At 39.0% G+C, this 16,944-nt stretch overlaps 1 protein-coding gene across 1 annotated transcript in view; it reads left to right on the top strand.

Moving 5' to 3' along the window:
* Positions 1-655: 655 nt before the first annotated feature.
* The window catches only part of LOC121899138 (mitochondrial intermediate peptidase-like), a 37,174-nt gene continuing 20,885 nt past the window's right edge, over positions 656-16,944 (top strand). Inside the window, exons 1-16 of the mRNA XM_042414770.1 lie at positions 656-1,310; positions 1,418-1,591; positions 2,175-2,263; positions 2,424-2,510; positions 3,029-3,092; positions 3,235-3,417; positions 4,043-4,199; positions 4,469-4,517; positions 5,145-5,205; positions 5,397-5,449; positions 9,982-10,135; positions 10,375-10,452; positions 11,507-11,714; positions 14,214-14,323; positions 14,625-14,699; positions 15,715-15,831. Of these exons, the coding sequence (XP_042270704.1) occupies positions 1,164-1,310; positions 1,418-1,591; positions 2,175-2,263; positions 2,424-2,510; positions 3,029-3,092; positions 3,235-3,417; positions 4,043-4,199; positions 4,469-4,517; positions 5,145-5,205; positions 5,397-5,449; positions 9,982-10,135; positions 10,375-10,452; positions 11,507-11,714; positions 14,214-14,323; positions 14,625-14,699; positions 15,715-15,831 (1,806 nt within the window). The 5' untranslated portion in view covers positions 656-1,163. The remainder of the gene's footprint in view (positions 1,311-1,417; positions 1,592-2,174; positions 2,264-2,423; positions 2,511-3,028; positions 3,093-3,234; positions 3,418-4,042; positions 4,200-4,468; positions 4,518-5,144; positions 5,206-5,396; positions 5,450-9,981; positions 10,136-10,374; positions 10,453-11,506; positions 11,715-14,213; positions 14,324-14,624; positions 14,700-15,714; positions 15,832-16,944) is intronic.

The following is a 16,944-nucleotide window of genomic DNA, read 5'->3' as shown; positions in this document are numbered from 1 at the left end:
CCCCTCTAAAAATTATACATGGCTTCAACATTATGAACCAACCCCTCCTTGGTGCTAATACAGGAGTTGCCCTAAAGCACTCTCCATTTCAGTTTATAATAATTCATTTACAACTATGAACTATGGTATTTGGGCCCCTGAGGGCCCAGGGGCCTCAAGGCAGTTGGCAGTTTTGCTGGTTGGTAATCCAGCCATAAAGCAAGCACATGAGATTGGTGTCAATGTTCACTTTTCTCTCATAAAGAACAGGGAAAAGCGTGGTTTCCAAAACGTTTCACAATTACATTTTTAAGATTTTATTTTATGTTACCTATTTGTTGCATTGTAGTTTTTGGAACTGTGTCTCTGAATGATTCATGGCCAAACGACCATTAAAATATTTTGAATCATTTCCGGAGGACAAAACAATTGATTCCCCTATCAATCAATTAGGCTACAATTCATCAGCTTCCAAATAAATTAACATCTGAAACCAATTCACTTTTATTTGTTTTTGTTTTTTTTTAATGATGTATCGGTGTTATTTGTGCTGTTACCATCCGAATATATTTTACAGTTAAATATGATTTTCATACATCACATAAATATCCAGCATGACCTACCTGTGAAGGGGCGTTAAAAAAAAGTACCCAACGCCAGTTCCGTGTGACGTCATCACGTACGGGGAATTAATTTTTGGTAGCTTGTCGCACTTTCGACAGATTTGATTTGTATATTTTTTTATTTTTGTTCTTTAAAAACATTACAAAAGTGCAACATTATTTCTAACAGTACACACAATATAATCGCTTTTTATCTGCTATGAATACGGCTTTCTTCAATACTCATTTATATATTTCTCTTTTTCACGAAAATACGTGCTGCAACGGTCGTTGATAATCAGCCAGCAAGCTAACATGTGAGCTGTTGTGTTGATTGGACTGACAGGTACGCCTCATACATAACTAAAAAACAAACAGTTAGCCTTTAATTCTCCTAAAGAGAAAGCTTAAGAATATATTAACGCTATTTAACAATACATGAGTTATTTACATTCGTCTGAGTTTTTGCAAACAGGCTAACATTGCAGCTGAAGTTTAGCATGTCCTCTGTCAGCACCACAAGCCTTCAGTAGATATTAGCTCAGTACAAGAGGACATACATACAGCAGCATTTAGTACAAAATGTCTGCTTGTAAAAGGTTGCTTTACCTTGTAAAGCACAGGAGCTTGTGGACACATGTGCGGAGAAATGTCACAACATGGTCACCTGTTGGAGCTGCTTTCAATACCAAACCTCACAGAAGACTGAACCTGTCCGAGAAACACAAGGTCTGTAGTTTTCTTAAATGTCTCTGTTCGGTTTACAACACAGCCTCAGTGAAATAATACACTGCTTTGATTGGTGGTAACCTGTGTGTGTGTTTCTGTGGTTGCAGGGTTTGTTTGGAGTGCCAGAGCTGAACTGTCCTGCAGGCTTCCAGGTTGCCACAGAAGCAGCTCTGAAAAGCACCAAGCTCCTGGTGGAAAAAGCTTGTTCTTGTGCTCCAGGGGTTGAGACTGTCGCGGCTTTTGACCAGCTCTCAGATGGTCTGTGTAAAGTGGCTGATCTGGTGAGTTGAACACCTCACAATGTGCTCAACCTTCTCATAATAACTGGGCAGAGATGTAATTAAACTATTGTCAGTTGTTTTATTCAGCTACATTATGATTTATTTGCATGTGCAACCATTAATCCCCTCCAACTCCAGCTGTAGATAAAACTGTGCAGCATACTCAGTCAGTTTACCTTGTGTATAGACTGATAAATGCACTTGCACTTTGACACTTTTGACCCTTCTGATGTAATATGTGCCCTTGTGGTGATGGATGTTGTCCAGCTACAGACTGGGCCACTGCCATTAATTCCTTTGTATTTAACTCTTTCTAACATTGTCATATTTGTATTTTTTTAGATATATATATTTTTTGTATGTATAAATAAATTATATTGTATATGTGTACGTGTTTGCAAACTTGCTTGCCTCAAATTGCCCCTTGAGGGACAAATGAAGTATTTTTGAATTGAATTGAATACCGCACACTTTGCTCGTAATAGCTGCTCGAAAAGCCTGGCTTGTCAGTTCATGTGGCAACCTTGTCATTATTACATTGAACTGTACTATATGTAAGATGTAATTTTTCTCCCATATCCAGGCAGACTTTGTAAAAGTGGCACATCCAGATCCAGCGTTTCGTGAGGCCGCAGAGAGGACGTGCATAGAGATTGGCACAGTTGTAGAGAAGTAAGAAGCAACACGTGTTATTATTAACTCATCATTAAAAATTGGTTTCACAACACCAAGAAAATGTGTTGTCATATATGACACTGCTGGTCTGCTCTAGTTGAGACAAATCATGAGTAGTATTTGACAGATGTTCAGATTTGCTGGTTGTATGTTTCAGGCTGAACACAAATGTTAAGCTCTGCAAGAGCCTCAAGAATTTGCTGGACAACCCGGATGTTGTGGCTCAGCTGGACCCTGATACAAGGTAGTTTTACTGCTGTCTTTAGTCTGTGGCACAACTTCAGGCTTTGTACATCTGCAATAAGTGTTGAAGCAACAACAGGAATACAGATGGATGACAAATGAAAGGAAAAAAACAACAAGGGGTTATAGTAAGGCACAGGCCCCCAGAACAGCTTGAATGGTCCCTGTCATAGATTCTCCAAGTGTCTGAACTCTACTCATTCCTCCAAAAGATCCTCCCTCATTTGGTGTTTTAAAGATGGTGATGAGGGTCACTTTCATTAGTTCAACAATCTCCAACAGGTGTTGATTTGGGTGACATCTGCTGACTGTGACCATAGTATGACTCACATTATTTCCATATGAAAACATTCAGTGATCTCTCGTACTCTGCATGGAAGCATCCACATCTTCACTCATTTATTCAGATTTTCCCTTTAATTTTTTCCCCATCTATAGGATTTATAGTTAACACTTTGCATAATTATATCAACATTTAATGATGATAGTTTAAATATTCATTTATTTCTACCTTTCTAGGCGAGTGGCAGAGTTGTTCATGTTTGACTTTGAAATCAGTGGGATTCATCTTGATGAGAAACTGGTGAGTTGATCATGATTCGCTCCAGCTTTGAAGTGAAACATGAATGAGAAAGGATCAAAAATACATAAAGACAGCATCAATAACACATCCTCTCCTGTTCAGTGTAACTGATGTACTGCACTTGCTGCTCTTTTCTCTGCAGAGGAAGGAGGCCGTCGCTCTTCACGTGAAGCTCTTGGATCTTAACAATGAGTTTCTGGTTGGCTCTCACATGCCGAACAGAATTGCAAGGTCTGCAATTCCTGAACACCTACACCTGCACTTTGCAAATGAAGGAAGCTTCATCCAAGTTGGAGGATTACATGCAGATTCCCCAGATGACTTGGTATGTAATGTATTTGGTGTGTGTCACTGGAATATTTTTCCCATTGTCCAGCAGGTGGCGCCTTTGCCATGTGATAGATCATAGGGCTGGCTCCAACAGCAGGTTGGAAATTATTACTAGCCTATCCTGTCCTGATTGGTAATCAAATTTATTTTTAGTGAGAGTGTTTATATTAATTAAATATTGACTTCTGTACTTTCTGATGCTTATATTATAAAGTTATGAGAAATTCTAAGTACTTTAAGAACTATAATAACTGATTTTTTGGGTATACATATTCTGTTTAACCTTCACATAACTATAGTACTGCTAAGGTGAATATTATTCTGTCTTAAAGGAGGGTAACAGCACAATCCAGAGTTTCAGTCCAGTAGTATGAGACATTAGCATATTAAGTAGGGATACAGTCAAAGTCATATAAGAGAAAAAATAATTTACATCATTGTATAAAAACATAAGTAAACACTAATCATTGGTTACATCCAGAGATATCTTAGTCTCAATCCTTCTTGCAACTAAATAGGTTGTGTTTTTTCATTCTAGACTTTTACAGCCTCGTGGATATGTTGCTTTTAAATGTCATGTTTTATTATGAATTTTGCTCCGTCCTGTCTTCCACTCTTAGGTGCGAGAAATTGCCTACCGGATTTACCTCTATCCAAACGCAGATCTGATGGATTGTCTGGAGGAGCTGCTGAAATGCAGATACAAGTTGGCCAAACTGGTGGGATATGAGTCCTACGGAGACAGAGCCCTGAAGGGCACGATGGCCAAAACACCAGGTTGATTCATCTCTGCTCTTCAGTATTCATTTATTCATCGTTAGACTGTACTGTAGCTGTGTCACTGTTTGATGTAGAGGTCATGAAAAGGCTGGATTTCATAGAAAAGTGTATTTAATGGTGATTAATTCAATACCAATAATAATCCCAAAAGACACCTTTTAGTTTCAATATAATCCACAGAAATCATTTTTCTAAGCTGCTCTTTTTGTGCCTTTGGCTACTAGTCTCAGGTAGTTTTACAACTTTATTTTTATTGCCCTTTGCAGAGACGGTGATGAGCTTTCTTCAGCTGTTAACTGACAAGCTGTCAGACAGGTACAGTTTCCTCTTAAAAGTTTGTTTCAGAGATATAAAAAAATGTATAGATGTGATGCACAGTTTGAAAATGTAGATGGTTGTTACCATCATGACCTTATTTTTGTTTTAGATTGCCTTTTAAGAGAGCTTTGTCATTAAAAACTCTTTAAACTACTCAATTAGTAGTTTTTGTACAACACTGATTTGATGTCTGAGAGAGGGGGATGTGTGAAAGCCTTACCCTTTATGGGAAAAAGTGATTTGATGAGTTCATGTCAGGTGTGCTGTAGATTCTCAGCCTGAGGTATTCTTCTCAGATATTTTTTGTGCGGTGTGATAGTTTTGTGCGGTATGCTCTCACTGTGTTTTTGCTTGAAAATTCTGTCTGCTCAGGATTCCTTAAACAGTCCAAATATATGCAGTTCATGTGGACCTGAGACTCTTAAGTTACCTACAGTTATGAATGTGAGCCTGGTAGCCTGGCATCAGGTCCAGGGTGTTTCCTTGCCTTCAGCCAAATGCATGCTGGGATAGGCTCTAGCCCCCCTTGACCTTGACTTAAGTATAGGTGGGTAAAGACTGGATTGAATGCCTCTAGTCAATTAGCTCTTAATTCATTTTTATGTTTTTCTTTTTATCTCACAGAACAGCAAAAGACTTCAAGATGATGAGGGACATGAAGAAAAAACTCAACCCTCGTAATTCTGTGAGTGATATTTTGTTCACAACTTTCTCCATTACCCAACATCACAGTATATCCTGATACTTACATCAGTGCAAATATTACACATTTCACTCATAATCAGTCTTTAGGCTACTATAATTTAGTTATGTCTCTTTTAGTGTAATTTATTTGGCATTACATGTAAAAGACATACATTGTTTGTTGTTACACAGGAGCTCATGCCATGGGATCATCCCTTCCTCAGTGGCGTCTTGCGTGCTGAAAGGTGAGTAGTTGGCATCTTATGAAACTTATTTTTCAGCTAACTGTCATTTGATGAAGTCATCTCAATCTGTATCTTTGTGATGGTTTTTAGATGTTTGTAACTCCATATTCCAGCATGGTACAAGATGTTATTGCATCCCAGCTTTTCCGCAGGTGTCAGGTGTTACAAAAGGTGATTAAGGGAGAAGCGTGGGAGTTGTGTTAGTGTTCTCTCTTTTACACTTTTTCTGATTCAGGACCATACAATCTGGCATACTTAACATGTCCCGACATTCAGGGAGTTATTTTAATTTTAGCCCTCCGTCCAGATGAGTTTTGGGCTCCAAATTCATTTCACTATTATATATTTGACACGTGACTACTTAATCTTAATAAAATATGTTGTGTTTATGTTTAGGAACAGCAATTTTACAATTTTAGGTCAAGTTTAGCCAAACTATTTCTCTGACTGTGTCGGGAGTGTTCTTACTCCTTACTCTCTATATGATTGTTTACAAATGTTCTATATCAAGAAGATTTTTCCATATCCTTGAACCTTGTTCAAAGTAGTATTTATAGTAATACTAATTAGTAATTGATAAATTTTATTTGTTTTCTTGTGTTGTTTTTAGCCCTGAAAGTTGTATTTGAATTTATATATTTATTATATTATAATTATTATACTATATTCTATTTATATTATTTTTATTCTAGTTTTTTATTTAATTCATACAGGTAAGATTTGCTGCGTGCACATGGTGTTCTTCAAAAAAGCAAATTTAACAATTTTTTGAGTGAGTTTATAAACTTGGCCAACATGAATATTCATCCGTCTACAGTGACCAACATTTGTGTTGAAATATTTAGTGGATTGAAATGAATCAACAACAATCTTGATAATTGTTATATTGTTCAAGTAATTTGTTACTGAGATGCCAAACATTTGTGAGTGCGTATCTCTTCTCTCTACTAAAGGAAGGAATCTGTCTGTATGTATGTCCTTCGTGTATCTCTTGAACCATTCATCCGATCAACTCCACACCTGGCAGGTGAATGGCTGGGGACCCAAGGGAGTGCAGTGTCAAATTTGGTGCAATCTGGACATGCGATAAGTTTAATGTTAATAAACTGTGAAAAAACCAGTGATCAATGAGCTCTGTGCAGGGTCAGGATGGAGCTTCAGGGCTCTGCCGACTGACTCCAGCATGTCAGAGAGAGACCAGAGATGAGGCGTGACACAAGTCCGAGAAAAGTGCTCTAAAGAGAGAAAAGCAGGCATTGAAAAAACAGAGCTTTTAATCAGGAATGGACACTCTTACCCCGTGTTTAGACAGAAAGCACAGCATGTTTTGCAGATCAGGTGCAGCAGCAAGTGACTACACAGGAGGCATTCAGGTACATTGTTGAGTGTAGGTCATCCGCATTTTGGAGGAGCCCAGAGCCCAATACACAATGACTGTAGTTAAGCGCGTAAAATGAAGCAAATACTTTCACGGGCAGTTCAAAACCAGTTTGTCTCATATGTTCCGAGACCGTGGCGAGTGTGAAGCGTCACTTCAGACAAAGCACAAATCTTTTGAGCAAACATAGCGTGAGCAGCACGTTTATCAGATCAGCAGCAGCAGCGAGTGAGCAGTTGTGTCTACACAGGAGGTGTTCAGGTACATAGTTGAGCGTAGGTCACCTGCGTTTTGGAAACGCTCAGAGTCCAATACACAATGACTGTAGTTAAACACGTAAAACGTAACAAATGCTTCCACCTCAGTTCAAAAGCAGTTTGACTCACATGTTCCAAGACTGTGGCGATTCTGAAGCCACTACAGACAAAGTACAAATATTTGGCGCAAACCTACCCACTCAAATCTGAACTGAAGGCACAGAAAATAAGAATGATCTAAGAGCCCGATATTATCGATTTACTTTATTTTAGGATGCACATTATTTTATTTTTAATTGCAGCCCTTATTTTACTTGAAATGAGAAAAGAACATGTATTTTTACTATCAGAGTACTTATTATTTATAACATCTGTGTATAATTGAATGTTAGTTTCTTTCATGTTGTTGGTGTATATACTCATTCACATCTTACATCAACTGTAAATATTTTTCTATGTGTTGAAATAGCGGCCAGAGGCCAAGCAGTCGGCCCATTCCGGACAGGCATGTTTTGAACAGGCACTGCACTAGTTTGTGTATGAATGTAAATTTCATACCTTTTGAGTTTTGGACTGTTTGCTGGACAAAACAAACAATCCAAGGACATCTACCTGGAACATGTCATAGAAAATTTTTACAATTTCCTGACATCTTATAGACTAAATCTAAATAATAATCAACACATTGATCAATAAATCATTTTAGTTAGTTGCAGCTCTCACCAACAGCTGCTATTATGTGGCATTTGTTTAGAGCTGTTTTGATCTCGTTACTGAAACTCATTTAAACAGCAATTGTTTTGGCATTCAGCACCTCAATCTTAAAACTTCAAGTTGCCATATTGTAAGATTTAGAGCTGCGATCAGTCCGTTTGAGTGTCTCCATCTTTTTACAGATATCTGTCTGTTCTTAATGAACTGCACTTTTCCTTCCCGGCACTCACCGGAGACTTATAACACCACAGTCCAAACTTTCTGGAGAGGGTTTTAGTAAATGTTTATTGCATTATAGATCCCTCGTGTCTCCTTCAGATTTTAGCGGCCACCAGATTGTGTGTGCGCGCTACCATGTGCTGGTGACTGTTCCCAGAGCTTTTGCAGAAAAGTGTATGGTTTGACTTGCTCCCTTCTCTCTCTCTCTCATGCTGCCGCTTCTTGAACAGAGGAAATTTCAGGTCATCTCCTGTCTGGGGTTTTGGGCTCTGCTAGTTGGCAGGAGATCCCTAAAGAAATTTAGGATACAGTCTGATTGCATTAAAAAGAAGTTTCCCCAGAGCTGCTCCTGTTCTCTACTACACACACAACGCACACACAGACACACACACACACACACACACACGCATACACACACACACACATACACACACACATGCACACACACAGTCCCACCCACCCACTAGCTGTTAATCTCTCCCTCCCTTTAGTCTCTATCTCATGCTTTTTCTCTCAATCACTCACTCAATCATTTTCTGTCTATCTGCTTTTCCATCAGTAACCATTTGAATTGGAGAGTGTTCAAACCATATTGAAATTAGGTACAGATTGTGTGCTGTGTGTGTGTGTGTGTGTGTGTGTGTGTGTGTGTGTGCGTGTATAGATAGGGGTGGTGTGGTGTGTGTGTGTGTGTGTGTGTGTGTGTGTGTGGTAAGCAGAACTGGTAGCTGTGCTCGGCAGCAGTCTGTTATTCATCACTGATAATACACATAAGATGTGGCGTTCAAGCTAAACAACCGTTTGGTTCGGTGGTCTTTATCTAAAGTGTCTTAAAGCACCGTGAATGCATCCATTTTAAGCATGGGTGGCCCCAGTAGAGAAACACGTCTTGGCAGACTTGTGACCGCTCCACCAGTTGAAATCACATATGTACACTCTGATGGTCAGGGGATTTTTAGCCAGACTGTAGCCTGCAGCACAACATTTACAGAAATAATGTGTCTGATTAAAACATGGTGGTAATTATCATTCTTTCTTTGTCTTGCCTTCAAAATGAACTATTTGTATGTGAGTTGGGTCAGCAACAAGAAGAGACCTTAAGCACATTTTAGTCAAAGCAAGACACAATATACTCTGGTTGTGTTTAAAATAGATCTTGTGTCATCTGAAGACAGATTGTAAGAACTGAGGCTTTTAATCAGTAGTAATGACTTAAATTAGGGTAAAGTTTGAACATTTTCCGCTGAGAGACACGGCACAGTTAGTTTAGTTTAGTTTGTACTTGGTACAAGTAAGAAAATACAAAAAACACAATACATTGAAGGATATATTTCATAAAAAACACACACACACAAATATAAAGACATCTCACCAAAAAAAGGAATACAAAAAATACAACATTAGATTACATTAGATTTTATCAATGAAGAAACAGAAAAAAACCCTAATAAAATAAACACTTAAGGTGTACAATGAGCACAACATAGAATAGCCAATAATTATATGTTATACATATATATATATGTCCAGGTTATAAAATAAATATGAGAGACATACATATGTCAATTCCTGCTATTAGGCATGGCAACTGTTAAAAAAGGAGAGAGAAGACCACGATAGACAAAACTTAAGTAGTTTGTCACATGATTGTGTATGATGGTATTTATTCCACAGCTGAGCTACCTATTCTCCTCCAGAAACTTGGAATGATTTAAATATCTGGTGTTTATGTGAGAATTACTGAATTGGAAAAATATATTAAATGTTATGGGTACCAAGTTCAGCTGATACACACACCTGCAGATAAAAATACAGGTTTTATATATATATATATAATGTGTTTATATCGGAAATGTAAGGAACATTCACCTCATCGTGACCTTGCTGTCTGTAGGAGATTATAACTCTGAAGATTCAAAATGGCTGCCTCCTTCATTCATATGTTCTGTTTTTGGTCATGGCAGGTACAACATCGAGCCCAGCCTGTACAGTCCCTACCTGTCTCTGGGCGCGTGTATGGAGGGTCTGAACAACCTCTTCTCTCAGCTGTATGGTGTCTCCCTCATGTCCGAACACCCGAACGCAGGAGAGGTCTGGAGCGAGGACGTCCGCAAACTGGTAGGTCTTGCCAAAACACTGCAAACCATTTATGATTGTACCGATTCTTTGTGACAAAGAGATGTCAATTCCTCATTCTAATATTTATTATATTGATTTTGATGTACCTGTGTTGTCAATTGAGGTCTCTAGGTTATCTAGCTTGTGGGAAAATGTACAGCAAACATCTATATTTCAAAGATCAAAGTTTTAAAATACTGTTTGTTTGTGTTTATGTCTTTGTGTGTGTGTGTTTTTAGGCTGTGGTACATGAGACAGAGGGATTACTGGGATATATCTACTGTGACTTTTTCCACCGGTCAGATAAACCTCATCAGGTGTGCATACACACACTCACACACTCATCTACTCAGTTTTCAAGGCTCATGGTAGTTTCTCCTCTGAAATTAGGGCTCTCCGTATTTTAATATGCTTTTCACATTTTATTCCTCTACTTTTCTTATTTCCAAGTGAGTTTTATATGGAACAGAAGACTTTGTTGTGTATCAGTGTAACAATATATGACTTGCAGTGTGATATTTCAGTGTTGGAGGGTAATGATCATTAGAAACCAGAAAAAAAAACTAAAGGTACAGTCACAATCGTTGATAGGCACTTGTGTTATCCTCTTAAAGGTATACTATGCAGGATTTGTCGGTTGGTGTTTGTAAACACACAGTATTCAAATTTGGCTCCTCCTCCCCGGCTCAACTATTGAGAGAGAGAGAGAGAGAGAGAGACAGCAGTGGTGATCGAGGGAGCTAGAGAGTGAATGAAGAGAGCGAGTGGCGCCAGCAAGAACAAAGCTGTAAATCAGATAAATAAAATGTTATTTTCTGATAGTTTCACAGCAGTTACATTCTAAAGCACAAAAAAACACACCCACACCTCTGCACAACCCTGTGGGAAGGTGAAGCATTGCCGGATTTTGATTTCTCTGATCTTTGTATGTGTGTAGCTCAGCCCTGCCCTCGGTCAAGCAGACACACAGACCTGCAGCTCTTTATATATCCATGACACAGAGAGAGCAGAGGAGAGAGAGGAGACAGCAATGTAACTTGGTCGCTACGCTACGAGTCCCAACTTCACATCCTATGCGCTGTTATTGGCTGGGGGCTACATACCCAGGATGACACCCAGAAGCATCCTGAAAACAGCAAAATAATAAGAAAATACAGGCAGTGTGGTTGTGTATCTATTAAATACACCACCACACACTTCTAGTGGATCATAAGTGATCATTGAGAGGGAGTCTATACATTGTTTTTTAGGAAAATCCTGCATAGTATACCTTCAAGTATGTTAGTGACTAAACATGCATCTTCATCTAAATTATTTTTCTTAATATCAATCTCTCTTTCATGGCCCACCACCACCTTCTCTTCCTCCCAGGACTGCCACTTCACCATCCGCGGTGGCCGCTGGTGCCAGGAAACGGGTCAGTACCAGCTGCCGGTTGTGGTGCTGATGCTGAGCCTGCCCAACCCCACCAAGAGCGCCCCCACCCTTCTCACCCCTGGCATGATGGAGAATCTCTTCCATGAGATGGGACATGCCATGCACTCCATGCTGGGACGCACTCGCTACCAGCATGTTACAGGTGAGGTGTACACTCAAACACACACAACAGATACTGTTGAATACTGTAACCATGTGCAGTTTAAAAGCTTCATTTGAATGTACGTCTTCCTAGAAATGGGAAATAACCCAGAAGTAAGGCGTTGCAGTGCACATTAATTATTCAAAAGGTCTTATTCACACTGTTATGCTGGCAGAGGATTTAGTGAAGTTATCACAATTCAGCAGTATGGGAGGTGATTGATGATTTTATGAGCTCTGTATCTGAAAATGATGGCTATGCAGTTCCTAAATGTCACAAGTGAGAAGCATGCTGTCATATACAGAGCTACAGGTTATTCATTATAGTGTGGAGAATTGAAAATGGAGGGTAAATCCAATAAAATTGTAAGCCCTGAGGAGAGCTTTAGACTGTCTAAGTCATTGGATACTGTTTCACTTGTCAGATAAAGCTGATGGGTATCTTTGCTAGTAATTCAAGATCCTAAAAGCATTTATTCCACACTAATAACAGTATCCATTAACTGAAGGATTGTGTATGATTTAGCAACTTGAGGCTGTTTCTTTAGTGGACACCATGTTTACACATTTTTAGACATGCTACTTAAATTGTGTCAGAGTGCTTGGGGCAAGTTATCTTTACCCTTTTTAAACATTTCTTTTAATATTCTACTGTATGTTGTACTCTATATTATACCTGATCTTCTGTTCATGGTCAAAATTATGTACTATAATTACAGTCTAAATGAATGAGCACATTGGAGTTGTGCATGAGGACAAGAAGCAAAGATTTGTGTTTATTAAACACTTTCAGAAGCTGCAGCCGCACTTCAGCGCCTTTAGGCTGAACTTTAGGCTGAAGGTAATCAGCTTAAGATCATTTAAGACAACCAAAAGCAGTGAATATTCATATTTGAGAAGATGGAAACAGGAAATTTTTGGCATTTTTGCTTGAAAAAAGATGTAAACATTTATTTGGTTGTCAGTTAATCTACAGGAATGCAGGAAACACCAGTTCTGGGTGCTCTGTGGTTATTGTTTTTAATTCTGGGGGGGGTATAAACACCTGATTTTCCCACACTTTAGCGTTGTATTGTCCTCATGAGATGTGCCTTGGCGTGAAGGCACATATGCAGGTGATATACAGTGCTGCTTGAAAGTTTATGAACCCTTTAGAATTTGCTCTATTTCTGCATAAATATGACCTGAAACATAATCAGATTTACATTCAAGTCCTAAAACTAGATAAAGAGACAAAAGTTAAACAAATGAGACATTTTGCCTTATTTACAGAAGAGAAATCTGGGTCTTCACTATCAAAGTCTGATCTTCACAATATAGGTTTGTGGAAGTGTTTCATGGCTCGAACAAAGGATATTTCTTAGGACCTTAGAAGAAGAGTTGTTGATGCTCACCAAGCTGGAAAGGTTTACAAAACCATTTCTAAAGAGTTTGGGCTCCACCAGTCGATTGTCAGGCAGATCGTGTACGAATTGAAGACATCCATCACTATTGTTACTCTCCCCAGGAGTGGTCGATCAACAAAGATCACGCCAAGAGCAAGCGTGTAATAAACCGGGAGGCCACAGTGGACCCCGGGGTAACATCTAGGAAACTAAAGGCCTCTCATGCAGTGGTTACATTCAATTTTCATGAGTCCATTATCAGGAGAACATTGAACATCAATGGTGTTCATGGCAGAGTTGCAAGGAGAAAGCCACCTCGTCACGTGGATAAGCCAGGAGGTGATTGGAAAAATGTTCTGTGGATGGATGAGACAGAAAAAATTCTACAGAAAAATGTCAAGGTATCCGTCTGTGAACTGAAGCTCAACAGAAAGTGGGTCATGCAGTAAGATAATGACCCTAAATACACAAGTTGTTCTTGTGTATTTAGGCTCATTGAGCAGAATACACAACCATCATTTAAATACTAACCAGTGTTTAGGCTGGTTAGAGCAGAAGTAAGATAATGTTTTGGAATGGCCGAGTTAAAGTCTTGACGTTAATCCTATAGAAATGCTGTAAAGGACCTGAAGCAGGCAGTTCATGCAAAGAAGCCCACCAACATCCCTGAGTTGAGACTGTTCTGTGAGGAGGAATCAGCTAATATTCCTCCAAGCCAATGTGCAGGGATGATAAACAGTTACTGGAAACGTTTGGTTGAAGTTATTGCTGCAAAAGGGGGTCACACCTGTTACTGAAAGCAAGGGTTCACATACTTTTGCCTCACACAAATAAGTAAGATTGGATAATTTTCCTCAATAAATAAATGAAAAAGTTTTTTTTGTCTCATTTGTTTGATTGGGTTCACTTTATCTAGCTTTAGGGCTTGTGTAAATATCTGATCACGTTTTAGGTCCTATTTATGCAGAAATACAGAAAATTCTAAAGAGTTCCCAAACTTTCAAGCAGCACTGTATCTCCTGCCCTCAACCCAAACAGGAAACATGACCTGAGTCATAACTTCCTTTGTTTGAAATTTTTCTTCTTATATCTGAGCTCTGATGTCTCTCCTCTAGGAACCAGATGTGCAACTGACTTCGCTGAAGTCCCTTCCATCCTTATGGAGTACTTTGCCACTGACTATCGAGTCATCAGCCAATTTGCACGCCATTATGAAACCGGACAGGTATGACTAAACCCTGTAAACAAAGACAGTGTTTTATGTAGGCCCATCATTATGAAGATAGATTTATACAAAAAAATCATTAGTAAATGTTCAGAAAAATATGTTGTCACATACATCATAATTATAACAATATTAGTTTTTTATTTTAGCTGTGATGTTATAAGTTATGATTGTGTTACATCGGTTGTTATGACAACCTTTCAGACAGAAGTAACAATTCAGAAGCAAAATATAAAAATATTTAAAAAGCTTTGGACATACAGATGAGATGAAAATTAGGCCTGTTTGGTTGTCTTCTCAGCCTCTGCCCGAGAGTATGGTGGCTCGCCTGCGTGAGTCGAAGAAGGTGTGCGGAGCCGCAGACACCCAACTGCAGGTATCATGACCAACTTCAAGCACATAACTTGCTATTACATTTGAACGTATACATCACTTTCAAACACAACTACAGGATCCTTTTGCAACTCATGTCAGCCAGCAGAAAGCAAATACAAGGATTGAATATCTTATCATGAAGGAGAAGAGCCGTCTTTGATTTTGAGCTTCAGAGTTTCTTAGTCATGACAGAAAAGTTAAAAATATTGAGTGATAATGAAAAACTCCTCAAGTAGGAAAGACGCCAGTCTTGAAGGGATGAAGGATGTAGAAATATGACTGGTAAACAACAACCAACAGCATCTGGCGGTTGAAGTGTCTGCTTACACTTTTTTTTTTCCTCCAACTTGGTGTTTGTGAAATCACTACTCAGTACTGATGAATCACTAAACCACATCAGTTTTTTTTTTTTTTTCATTTTTGCACGGTTGTGGTTTTTTGCTCCCTAGCTGTGTCCAACATCACTTCCTCCTTCACTACTCACTACACTTAATAGTTAATTTTATAGTGAGCAGTACATTGAGATTTTGAACATTTACTAATCATCATCATTTTGAATCATCGCAGACATCTGTGGAGTCACACAACTGTAATTTTCACATCTACAAAATGAAATATTGCATTATGGTATTATTAGCCAAAAGTACTATATGTATCATAGTCAATACCTTTTTTATTCATTGTGGAATTTCCAGGGGACTTTATTAGGATACATTCACAACACTGAATTTGGACTTTTTGGAGTGATTTCAGTCACAGCCCTTGTTTATGTGCCTTTAAGCAAGTTTGACAAACAGGAATGAAGCTCTGTCATTGTCTAAAACTAAATTCAGTTGTGCTTTAAATGTGTTGCTGATGCTAAATATATCAGTTAAATCACACATTTGTTTGCCCTTATTTTTACAGAGAACTCTATAACTAAATTTCATTACAACAATATGTCCAGACTGTTTTTCTATGCATGTGTGCACAGGACTGATTTAGCAGGATCTATGTTTTTTATTCTTCCCGGGCAGATTTTCTATGCTGTCTTGGACCAGATCTACCACGACAAACCTCAGAACCGCTCCACCACAGAAATCCTCAAGGAGATGCAGCAGAAATTCTACGGCTTGCCTTATACGCCCAATACGGTACATCCCTAACTGTCTTTGTGCTGTTTGTGCTCTTTTTCTTTCTAGTAGCTGGTCTCTTAAATACTGTGTCTTTAGGTCAGTTACAGTCTTTGACGTTGATGGTAATTTGGTGAAAGTTTTGTGCATAATTCCCTAAAGACAGTTAATCACAGCACAGAAACTACACAAGCCTGACTGAGGAGTCTTTTAGCTTTCCTATCTCTTTCTCTCTGGTTTTATATCTTTTACCCAGTCACACCACCACCGTTTAAGGGATTAAAGCCTTTTTTGAAGCCCTGCTAAAATAACAAAGCAGAGGTATACTTTGAATGAGCTCTCCCTGGGGGAAATATTTGAAACTCTTCCTCCCGGTCCTCTAATGAAAAAAGCTCACTATTTCCCCCACTTTTGCAGCTGTGGGCGAGGGAATGAGGCCAGGAGGGAGAAGGGAATCTAAAAAACAGTCATAATTTAGCCAGGAATGGCCTTCATAGAGCATTTACGCTGGGCTATAATTATGTGGGGTGCCATCAGGAATAGAGATTACAGAACCACTGTACATTTGCCTAAATTTCAGTGTCCCAGCCAGCGTTTCTCCTCACAGGAGTCCTCCCACTCTTCTGCCTGTGCCTCGCTTTGTAGCGCCGTCTCCAGAGATTGTGGTTTATGTTATATAGTTTCCCACTGTCCCAGTCGTTCCTCTTCAGCTTTTCAAACCACACTGAGAGCTCTAACAGACACTTTGCCTCCGTGTGCACAGCTAACCACAGCAGGATCGTTTTCCCCCCGTTTGAACTCCTCAGAAAACTGAGGATGATTGCGGAGCCTGAGTTTCAAGGATTGGATCAGAGCAAGTGAAAACAGATTTGTTTAGATCCTCCAATGACAGATTCTACTTAAACTTGTTTCTTTTTTAAATTCACCCTCTGGATCTTTATCCAGCACTCCTCATGGAAACACAGCTCAGAGAAAAGTTTCCACAGTAAACTGAAAGTTTTGAGTGGCTAATAGGTTACAGAGAGCCGCAGATTATAAACATTAGGGTGATTCTGACATGTGTATAGTTTATAGAGCGGGGCTATCAGTTCCCTCTGTGTGAGGAGAGAGCGGATCAGCTGTGAGTAACACAGA

This window comes from Thunnus maccoyii, chromosome 6 (assembly GCF_910596095.1).
Source record: "Thunnus maccoyii chromosome 6, fThuMac1.1, whole genome shotgun sequence".
NCBI classification, from domain to species: Eukaryota; Metazoa; Chordata; class Actinopteri; order Scombriformes; family Scombridae; genus Thunnus; species Thunnus maccoyii.
Note: the sequence above shows the minus strand (reverse complement) of the source record. Positions and strands in the feature narration are given on the sequence as shown.